This window comes from Notechis scutatus, chromosome 1 (genome assembly GCF_049901735.1).
Source record: "Notechis scutatus isolate UNSWTSFEM ecotype Mainland chromosome 1, rNotScu1.2, whole genome shotgun sequence".
Lineage (NCBI taxonomy): Eukaryota > Metazoa > Chordata > Lepidosauria > Squamata > Elapidae > Notechis > Notechis scutatus.
In genome coordinates, this window is record NC_142009.1 from 240,537,390 (window position 1) to 240,549,472 (window position 12,083).

Here is a 12,083-nt window from a genome sequence, read left to right on the forward strand (position 1 = left end):
ACAATGAGACTGGTGTGCTCTTGCGTTGCCTCCAGATCCTCTGAAAATTGCATGCGAGGGCCATCACGAGAAAAATCACATGAGAGAATGGCCTCCTTCCTGCACTTTTTGGAGACTTCAGAGGTGATGCGAGAGCATGCCCCCCTACAGGATTTCCAGAGGTCACGCAAGAGCACCTCCCCCCAATTCTTACGCAGCCTCTGCAGTTCCAAAAAGCACAGGAAATCACAAGGTTTTCAGAGGCTCTAGAGGCCATGCAAAAATAGGTGTGCTCTCCTGCAACCTCTGGATCCTTTGAAAATCATGGGAAGAATAGAAATGCCTTTTCACACTTTTTGGAGGCTGCAAGGTCAAGCAAGAGTATTCTGAAATTATATCCACGATGAAGGTCTTACACAATCTAGAGCTGCCTCTGATAGGATTATTTTTTTTCCTGAGAGAGATCTGGGACTGGGCAGAATAATAATTTTTTTTGTAGGATTTCATGTTGTTATAAAAAGCAATTTTACTTTCAATAGAGTTCATGTCTATAAATTTCTTCCAAACTTTAACCTTAGACTGTTACATTGACCTCCCCTTCCCTAGCAGTGCAAACCAAAGGAAGCTACCGCCCCTTTCTCTTCTTCCCCCACCCTCTCCTCCTCTCTCCCTTCTTTATTGGAATTTAAACTTGTGTTTATTATCTTGTAACAATTGGCAAAAATAAAATATAACATATGCAACAGTGGCACATTTGACAGTATATATTCACAATAGAAGCTAACTAAACTTTAAAAAAGCATGCAACATGCAGCATGGTGAATACAAATATTTACAGTCTTGTTTTTAAGAGGTTCTAAATGTTTATAAAAATGTAAAATTAGCAGAAGCACAAAAAGGAGAAAGTCAGAAATTGGATAGTCTTTTTTCCTTTCTTTATTTTTTGGTATTTTAATTGCCAAAATTGCTCTATCTTCCTTTTTCAGTATGCACAAAACATTAAGTAACGGTACAGTGAAAATCATATTACTACATAATCGGCTGAAGACTAAAATCTTTAATCTACAATGAATACTTTGGTATAATCTGCAGCCTTTTTTAGTGTTGTGTTCAATTCTGGATGAAAAAGCCAAATAATGTTACACACATTAATATTGACATTAAAAAACTAACCTTAGGTTTTAAAAAACCCTGTAAGACATAGGGCATTATGATATTAATGATTTCATCTTTTTAATAGCTATGGTTTTCCTAAAATTGAACACAAAGAATATTCATAATATAAAGAATAATTTCAGTTATTTTTCCTTCTGAAAAAGAACTAGAGATTGAACAAGGAAAGTTTCTTAAATTTTTTTTGACATCTATAAAATCTGTTTGGCTAAAGTTTTGGAAGTTAGCAATTAATTGAGGCAAATTTAAATGAATGTAAGCCCATTGTTTTAGCCATGTGCTGTAATTGCAGAAGGGCTTGTAATCTTCTGAAGGGCATTTAGGACAATTTGCTTGGGAAGATGGGCATTGATGAGTTTTCCATTTGTCAATTTTTTTTATTTTGCATGAAAAAACAATTTTGGAATTGTTTGTTTCAGTTTCTTATTCCTGTGTATGAACAGCAATGCAATTTCTTTCTTTTATCTGGTGGTACAATGCAAACCAGATTACTGTGCCAATACTAAATAGTTTCTTTAGTTCTAAGAAGGGGCTAAATAAAATCCAAGTAAACTTTAACATTTTGGCTGATTGTTTGATATACTTGCCAGCTGAACACATGCAGCCTGCAAATGAAGTTTGCTGACTTAATTAATTCTCCTTTTGAGTCAGTGGATTTTATCTTTATTTTTCATCTTATACTATGACTTGACATTAAAATTCTAACATTATAGGTCTTCCAGTTTTACTGATGTGTTAGTGCCTTTAAATCTTGTACATTTGTAACCCTTAATATTTGTTAAGTCTAACGCATAGAGGACTTTGGTTATTGTGTAATATAATGATGTGATGAATATACATTTTTTGTGGGGGAGGGGGAAAACTTAGAAGTTCATTTTGGTATACTTTGTCTTTGGCCAAATTTCCCTAAGCACCAATGGGTGGAAATAATGATTGTGTCTGTGTCTGTATAAAAATATGTTGCAGATTACCTCTCAGTATAAGTAACATTTGCTAATGGAGTAGTTAACATTTCTGTTTGATGCTTGAATATTTTTTCTCACATATTTACATCATCACTTATTTTTCTGTTCTAGTGCTAGACTCTTAATTTGCATGTCCTTTAAATTTGCCAGGTAGAAGTGGAATTATTACAAGCAGCCTTTAAAATAATGTCAATTCATTTCTTATTGTATAGCACTAATTCTGCAGATTATGAAAAGTTGTACAGCGATCTGAGGAAAGATCTGAAGCCTAGTGAACTTTCTTTAAAGAAATAAACATTCTTGAGGAAAGGGTTTTTGGGAAATCTTAGATTTTCTATCCTTGTTGGTCCTTGGTGTTACAGTATGCATTGTTTATTATTGGATAGTTTTTAATCTCCTGTTTTTTTCAATGTATGCCTGTCTGAGTGTCACAGAAATGTTAGTAATGAAAAGTAATAAAGTGCCATTGCTGCTTAATCCCCTTTCATACTTTCCTATTTAAATCTGTCATCGAAACCATTAGTATTTTAATTTGCATTCTTGTCTAATGACCCGGTTTGTGTATGCTTTCTCTGCATTTCAGTTCTTTCCATGGTCTTATTCAGATCCTGTAACTGGGGCTAATTATTGCAACTGCCAAGCTAGCAAGATGAATTCACACATACATATTCATTACTTGACAATCACTATGTACAAAAGACTCTTCATAGGTCAAAAGTACCCAGATGGGACTTTTTTTTTATAGCACTTTTCACCCTGTATCAGTTTCTGCTCATGTTGTTAGTAAACTGGATATTTCAAGATATGGTTTTTAAAAACTGTATTTAAAATACAGATATAGAAAAAAAAAAGTCTATGTCGCCAACTCAAAAAAGGGTGAATAGTGATTATATTGTTGGGGGGGGGGGGGAGCCAGAAACTAAATATAGTGATTAAAATAAACTTTTAAAAAATTACCTGTAATTAACAGGGAAAATAGCCATATAATAACTATAAATAGACGTATAAATTAATTCAGTTGTGAAACCTAATATTACATCAAGACCATAAACATGTTGTATCATTTTCTCAGTTTTAGAATAGAGACTTTCCCAAAATAGATTAACAAATTAATATCATGGTTCCATTCCTTAACATTTGGAGGACAACCTTTTTCCAGTTACCTAAAATAATCCTCTTTTGCTATATTCCAAGATTGATAGAGCCAAAGTTCTTCATGAGATGACAATGCCATGTTTAGAAATATAATTTAACATCACATTGGGTTTGTTAATTTCCAATTTTTCATATCACATTTAAATATATAACAAATGCTAACTTTCATTTCATGTTTTATAAAATTGAATTGTTGGTTTCTATTCAAACACTCTTTTAACCATTGGAAGTAAGTCAAATTGAAAACATCATTTCTTAAAAGTTTTGAAATAGCCATTCAAAATCAGCTGTTTTAAAGTATTAATCATTTATTTAGTTCAACTATTCCAGTAAAACAGCTTTCTTGTTATTTTTATATTTAAGTTGCACCACAGCATGTAATTTTGATTAAAATGTAAACAGTTTTTAATAAATATATCTAGTAGCTTTCAAAGCAGAAGATGAAAATCTTGTTTTAGTGTACTTGTCAAACTTTCAAATATGTACGTTTGCTTCTATCAAAAGATTCCTTGTTATTGTGGCGAAAATAGGAGGAGGAAGGAGTATTAGTTATGCTCACTGACTTGAGTTATTTCGAAAAATAAAAGCCAGAAACTATTCGTATAAAATATCATGTAAATATGGGATTTTTTTAATTTTGTAGGTCAGTTTTTATGGATACGATGATTGATTATTTTTTGCAGAATGTAGATTTCTATATATACTGTTTGTCATATTTTAATGAAGTGTTTATAGTTTCTTCCGTTTATTTGATGAGATCCCTGAAGTACTCATCTGCTTTTTTCCTCTCTCCCTCCCCTCCCCAATTTCTTTTCAGCTGGCAGGAGGGATCATTCTTGGTGTCGGGTTATGGATTCGTCATGATTCACAAACCTCCCTAATCTTGCAGTCATCACTAGAAGACCAGCCCGCTCCTAACACATTCTACATTGGTAAGATTTAAAAAAAGCTATGTAACTAGGATTTCTAACATAATGGGAGGGAATCAAAAGTCAAATTATTTGGGCTTGTTATTTTTTTCCCCCTTTGCATCTATGGAGCCTCTGCAACTGACCATCACTGAATTACGAGAGAAAAAAAATCCTACTTCCTTGCTTAACATCTATTTATTTGTTTATGATATTTTTATAGTTGCCCATTTCACACAAGTGATTCTAGGTGGCTTACTAAATTAAAACACAAAGCCATCAAATACAACACATATGCATAGATACATATCCACATTCAAAGATAAATAATTGAACCCATTCACTACCAGCAGTACCACCTGGCCCAAATGACTAGGAAAACAGAACTCCAATGCTTTGTCAAAGGGTAACAAGAATTGGAGCCTTCTGAATCTCCAATTATCTCCATTGTGGGTTAACACATTTCTTACTGGCATGAGAAGAGTAAAAGAATAGAATGCCTCTTTCTGATCCCCTATTCCCCACCCCCATGCCCCCCCACCCCAAAATGAACAGGAAAATAAAATATAAGAGCAAACCAACAATTCATAACTGGATAGATTCTCAGAGGTCGTCCATTTAAATCCATAACTGTTGCAGAACCATTATTGCAAATCTGATGGGTGTTCATCCTACTTTTTTTTTTCTGTTTACAACCTGTAATCCCTTAATTCTGGGTAGGGTTGGGGCAGGTGAATGGAGCCGAGTGTTTACTGGCAGGATACCCTTCCTGATGCTTACGTGGAGTTCGCAACAGGTACTTTCTCTTAGTGCCACGAGAGAGAGAAATCAGTCGTTATCTAGGATTGAACTCTCAATCTTCTGAGGGGGAGACAAGCATCTTCACTACTAGGCCATAACACCTCTCTGCAGTTCATTCCACTGCGACCCAAAAATACTTATGAAAAGAGATTCCACATTTCAAGACAGTCTGTTCCACAGTTGAGTGCTTATATTATCAAGTGACTCAATCTTTATGTTTAACTTTTTATTATTCTCATTGCGGTTTAATACCCATTGGTCCAAGTTGTCTTCCCCCCCCCCCAAACAAAATAGGATAAGAGGATAATAATAATAATAGAAAATGACCTCCTGAGTCTCAGAGTTTCATTGACATTTAATTGTCAGAACTAGTTATGTGCAAGACATTTGTTGCCAGAATGTTCTGTTTTCTTCTAGAACGTTAGGTTTTATCTAAAAAAACTGGCATAACTGAAAATCTCAGGGAAATTTATATATTTTAAGGCTAAATTGCAACTGGGATAAAATGTACCGCTTCCTGTTCTAATAGGGGTTTGCCAGTGGAGTTCAAAAAGAGAAAAAGACAATAGAAGTGATAGATCAAGAAAGAGCTGTATACCAGGAATTGTGTGCTGACCTGCATGATACAAGGAGTTTGTCCTGAGAGATATTGATTACCCAGGTGAATACCTGACGGCTCATTCACACAGACACCTTTCCTCAGCTGTAAAAGTCCCTCTTATCCCAGGTTGAGGACCTTTACTCACAGGAGAACCTCAGTCTCATGGTCAGCCTGCTGCTGAGCTAGGCTGAAAATGTTCCTCCAAGATGTTCCTACACAATAGTAGTATTTTCCTTGGCAGACAAAAGATTGGAAACAATCTTTGTCACATGGAGGAAGAAATTTGGCAACACCAATTGCCACACTCCAGCAGAAGAGTTCTGTGCCTCCTTGGCCATTTTTGCTGTGGCTGTTGGAGAGCTTATATAGCAAATCAGGTTTTAATAAAAACAATAAGCAGGGCTTTTGGCAAGAGAAATTAGTGGAAAAGGAGCCCAAGTTGAGTGGGAGTTCCTAAAAATGAGCTACCAAAAATGATGTATTGTGGGGTCCTTAGTGCTCTCTGAGCTTGGTTGTTTTCTTGCAGACGTTTCTTTACCCAAGGACTAGCACTGATGGTGTTACCTAGCTTGGGTAATGAAACGTCTGCAAGAAAACAACCAAGCTCGAGACCACCAAGGACCTCTCATTCAACCCCAAGCTATAAATATTCTCCTTCATTAAGAAGAGAATTGTAAAAATTGCAAGAGTTGTGCTAACATTTAAGGTAGCCAGCCTGCATTTCTCTGGACCTGAGGATGAAGAGCAGGAGGAGGAAGATCTGAATCTGAGATCATGGCATGTGATGGTAGTGGTAAATGAGACACAGTCATGAGTGAGTCACTCACCATAACCAAAGTAGGACACAGAGCTGAGGACATGGTAAGTGAGCATAGCAGAGCTATTCTGAAAACTCATGCCTTACTGTGTGGGTGTTCCATGCGTCTCATTATATAGTCATGTTGGCCACATAACCACGGAAATGTCTTTGGAAAACACTGGCTCCCTCGGCTAAGAAACAGAGATGAGTACCACCCTCTAGAGTCAGACACAACTGGAACTTTTTACCTTTAGTTTGAGAAGAGGGGAAATCTTGTAAGAAAAATAAAACTGTTCTGAAGCTGAGCATGTTTAGAATGCAAGTTACTCTGGGACCTTCTAAGTAGGTTACTTCGATATTTCTGCCAATTTCCCTGGGGAGAAGCCAGCACCCAGTTAAACACTTACCGTTCTGTTCTCTGATTCAAAGTAAGAGTAAGTAAAACTAATACAGAACTTACACCTATTCGTTTAATAACTGCTTAAAGTTACAGTGGCACTGAAAAAAAGTGACTTAGGACTGGTTTTCACTCTTATGACCATGGGTGCTTGGCCCCTAGCATGTATTTATGACAGTTTCACTATCCTGGGGTCATGTGATTGCCATTTGTAACCTTCCCAGCCAATTTCTGACAGACAAAGTTAATGATGGAAGGCAGATTTGTTTAATGACTGCATTCACTTAACTGCATTGATCCACTTAACAACCGTGGCAAAAAAGTCATAAAATAGGGTGCAGCTCACTTAACCGTCTTGCTTAACAATGGAAATTTGGGGCTCTAGTGTGGACATAAGTTGAGGACTACCTGGTTGTCCCTCTTCCTGAATTCTGAAAAATAAAAATTTCAAAGTAGCAGTAAAACTAGAGAGACTATACCAGACTATACCACTCTAGAAACTGGAACGCCATGAGTTCTACTCCTGTCTTAAGAACACAGCCTGCTGGATGACCTTGGGCCAGTCACTTTCTCCCAGCCAAAGGAAAAAGGCAAGGGCAAACCACTTCTGAAAAGCACTTGCCAAGAAGATTGCAGGAACTAGTCCACCAGGCAGTTGTCAGGAGTCAACAGTGACTTGAAAGCACTTTAATAAATGCTAAAGCTAGGCATCTGGAAAACCTACCCAAACTTTTTTTTTCTTTTGAAACAGTCTATGTTTGGCAGTTTAAGCAATATTTTTAAAAAGCTCTGCTTAGATTCCTTAAGTTATTTGTCATTTCCTTTTAATAACAATGCCTTTTCTACACCTGCTCCAAAGCCATTTTCCCAGATCTTTCATGATATACAACTGGGATTTTTGCTCCACTTGGTTTGCTCCAAATTCTTCTTCTCATTGTAATTTTCCTGCTTCCTGGAGGAAAAAAAAAAAAGGCACATGTCGCTGCATTAGTCACTTCTGCCCCTGTTCTTGTTTACAACATATCTCAGATGTTTTTCAGACACATTCGAAAGTAAAGCTGCCTTATCCAAGAAACATCCTAGTGATTGGAACTCATTTTAGAAAAATACATAGATTTTTTTTTTTTACACTGATGTGCTTTATTTTATGGTATGCCAAATTTTAACAGTTTATATATATAATTTGTAAGTGGAAAGTTTCCAATATATAACATAGGGTGTTTGATTTCTTTGGGAGATGAGGAATGAGGAAATACGTGTCCAATGTATAAATGAAATGGCACAAACAGTAGCCATTTAAAATATATATGGTAATTATGCTAAAGTTCTTTTTCTCATACCACAGTCCTTATCACACATCTCTAGAAACTTCCTTTGCTTATTTTGTAGTCACTGCCAACTAACATATGATCCTCCATTTCCTTCCCCCCTCAAAATTTTTTCTTAAAATAAAAGTTGAAATTTCCAGGATTGTATTCCATCTGCTGAATTCATCCAAAAGTTCTAACAGAGTCTTTTAGTTAGATAACTCTTAGAATTTGCACCCAGGAAGTGCTCAAAGCCATAAAGAACGAGGCAGTTTCTTTAGAAGCCAGTTGGTTATTTCATCAAAGACAAGAAGGTGATTTATTATTTTATTGTGCTTTTGATGCCTATGTGAGAGGCTCTGGTGCCAAACTGAACTGAATGGACTTGGGTCTCTCTACTTCAGAACAGCTGTGGCATATCCTGGCCAGTTTTAAAAAAGCTTGATGGTAAAATGTGTAGAAACGTCTCCCAAAGTTTTGGGAGGGAGCCAATCATTGAAAAAGAATTGCCTGTTACAATCACATTTACCAAAGTTTAGACTACAGACAGCACTTGGGGGTACACTGCCTGAGGAATGGGAAGCAAAAGGTAGCCACAAAAGACCTCAGAAAGTAGGTCTCTTGGGTGTAAACTCTTGGCCGGGTTTGGGCCTGGATTATTTCCTCTCCCTTCTCTGAGCTGGAGTTCCTTGCCTGCTAGAAGAGACGTGAAGAGATGTCTCCCACTCCATCATCCTCTTTTTCTCTGTTTCTATTTCAGCAGTTTTAATTCCACCTTGGGAAGCAGCTGTATGTTTCTTTCCATGATAGGAAAGAGAGGAGGGAGGGTTTGCTCTCTGTTCCATCTCTGGCTGGGCCTCCAGGCTGTAGAGCCTGGTTACTGTCTGTGGAAGAAGGAAAAAAAAAAAAGAGCTCCTGGAAGTGAGGCAGAGACAAACATTCAGCAATAGAAAATGGAGGGGGGTGGGGAAAAGAAGCATTTCCCTTGTAAACAGTGCTAGGATCCAAAGATCAAACAATCTGCAACCTGAAATTATGAAGTATCTAGAGCAGGACAACTCAAGATTTCTGGTTTTTCTTTGTAGATGTTTCACTTCTTATCCATACTGAAGAAGCTTCTTGGATGAGAAGTGAAGCATCTTCAAAGAAAAACCAGAAAAGTTGCCTCTTGAAAAAAGCACCTTTGGGACAACCATGACCTGGATGACTGAGAATCTCCATAGATATAGAGCGGGACAAGTTTCTTTGCTTATCTTAGGAAGAAAATTCCAATATTATTCTTATTTACACATTGGTATATTACTTTTCAAAACTGAATTATTCTAAGGCAACACTATATTAAAAATTACAATATTTAAAAATATTAATTATAACCTTGATATGTAAACAATAAAACCTAAATAGTACACAAGTGAATTCAAGCTAATTGAGTGTATTGCATGTTTTGAACTGGAACTATTTCACATTCAGAGTGAGCTGTTTTGCGCCTGAAATGGTCTGTTTCAACCATCCTTCAAGCATTTTGAAATATTCTGCCCTACTGTGAAATTTCTATTCAATTGAAAACAAGTGCGGAAACAACTCATAAAGCTCAATTCTAAGACATGTTGAGTTTTGGTTTCCTTGCAGGCTCTGTCTTTCCTATCCTTTAGTTTTGTGTACTCTTCCTAGTTTTGGGAAGAGTAAAAGTGAGGGAGGGGAGAGCTACTTTCAGACTTGCAAGACTGCTACTGCAAACTTACAATAAATAATTTTAGTATTCATGGTTGGCGCTTCTTATCTGGACTACTTTAAAGGACTGACACAGCCTTAGAGTAATGTATCAAATGCAAAATAAGGTTTTCTATTTAATAACTTCAAACAAATTACTGTAATTGAATTTGCCTTGCTATAAATAAAATAAATATACATTTTTTCCATTTCATTTGAAAATAAATGAACGCCCTAGAGGTAGGTATCTTGTACAGTAAATGTTCTCATTTTTTTTATCAAACATATGTGGCATTTGGTTCTTGGAACAGAATACAAATTCTGTTAATTCTTCTTGATGCCTGTTTTCTTCCTGCCTTGACATAGTTGTGAGGTGTTAAAACGTCAATCTTGATTCTCTCTCAGTCTTTCCTCCTTGTACCAAACCATGTTACTTGCAACTCAGTATACTATGGTCTTCTTATCGGTCTGACTTTTAGGTTTAACTTTTCATCTTAGCCAGGTTGTACATTTGCTTTGCAAATTTGTTTGTATGTGTGAATGAAGTTAGTTATAAATTGATCTTTATTATTTCTTGGTGTTTGAGAAAGAATGGAAGTTTAGACTATAATTTAATTTCTAATTCAGATGCATAGCCAATATTTAACCTTTCTGTTGAAACCTGTATATCCTCACATCCAGTTTCTCTTTCCTTTTGTTTTATACTGATTTTTACTTTCGTTATTATTGCCTTTTTAAAAAATATTGCTTCACCCCTCGCTTGTGAAGGATTTAATAGAAATCTGTCCCTTAAATATTTTTTTCTATTGGATATAACCTTAGAATCAATAAAAAGAGAGGGATGTTTGTGGGTGTTAAGCTTATGAGAAAAGCAGCGGAATCAACCCACTGCAAAATTAAACAAAAGCAAAGAAAATAGAGGTCCTTTGTTATTATGTATTTGTTCATTTTGCTGATCTGGGAATTTATCAACATGAAGCCAAGCAGCTCTACAACACAGACAGCAAACAGACCCCAAATTCCAGAGATGTTTCTATGGAAAGTTCTTGTTCCAGATGGATAGGAATGGCTTCAAGTCATAGCCACATCTGAATAACTCTGCTCCAACTCTAGACTTGTGCTTAGTGCATCTGCTAATAATTGCCATGCTTAGCAATGTGGTGCACACTTGCTACTGGTGAAAGGTGATGAAGAGTTTTAAGAAAGCAGATGAGCAATCCTCTCCAGAAGGTGGACTGGAGAGCAGAGCTAAGTAGCAAAGCAGGAGAATGAAAATTTCCATCCTCTATTCACCATGATAAGTGTGTGATATGAAAATTGTTGTCTCTCTGTAATACTTTTTTTTATTGGCAAGTACGAGTCTTGTACACGAAATGTGCAAAGAAACTCTGTGAAAGAACTCATCGTTTATACCCTTAGGTCTCCTGTTCTTATTTATTTATTTTATTAAATTTATATGCTGCCTATCTACCTGAAAAAAGGTGACTCTTGCATGTGATGCTTTGTGTCTTGGAAAAGTCTGAGCATTTGCAAAGAAGGGACAGCTACAAAACTTTCAAGGTGCTTTCCTTCTGAACAATTTAGAAACAGCTGTGAGAAGCTAGAGCGAAAAGTCTGTGGCTTACCCGCTAGAACAAAATTTCCCAAACTGAGGTGTACAGTACCTCAGTGTATCTCCCTTGTGGACCTTTTTTGAATCCTTAAGTCTGAGGATCTCTACAGACTTTTAGCTATACAATTCCGGATGAACACCCTTTGAATGGTGTGTGAGTAGTGGGGGGACGACATTGCAGATTACAGGAACCAGGAGCACTATTCAGGTGACCCCAAGGACACAGATAAACCTCCAAGTGTTTCAATGACTCTCTAAAAGGATGCAAATGACCAGCTGTCTGCAAGGAATATAAATCCTGCCATTCCCCATTATCTTGTCAGAGCTGAAGAAGCTTCTTGGGTGAGTAGCAAAAGGTCTTCAAAGAAAAAAACAAGATAGTCCAGTTGCCTCCTGAAAAAGCATCTTTTCAGGCAAATGTGATGGCAAAAAGAAAACCAATTAGGTCTAGTAGGTAAGGCATCAGGTCAGAAAGCAGGAGACCATACGTTCTAGGCATGAGTTCATGCCTTTGCCATGAATGCCGTCTAGGTGACCTTGGGCCAGTCTCTCTCTCTCAATCCAACCCATCTGACAGGATTGTTGTAGTGTGGAAAATAGGAGGAAGTGTTCGATATGTTCGCTACACTGAATTCTAAAAAATAATAATAAAGGTGAGATACAAATACATAAATAA

The 12,083-nt window shown here is 36.6% G+C and overlaps 1 protein-coding gene across 1 annotated transcript in view; it reads left to right on the plus strand.

Moving 5' to 3' along the window:
- The window catches only part of CD81 (CD81 molecule), a 62,420-nt gene that overhangs the window by 23,001 nt on the left and 27,336 nt on the right, over positions 1 to 12,083 (plus strand). The window contains exon 2 of the mRNA XM_026668277.2: positions 4,090 to 4,204. Coding sequence (XP_026524062.1) covers positions 4,090 to 4,204 — 115 coding nt within the window. The remainder of the gene's footprint in view (positions 1 to 4,089; positions 4,205 to 12,083) is intronic.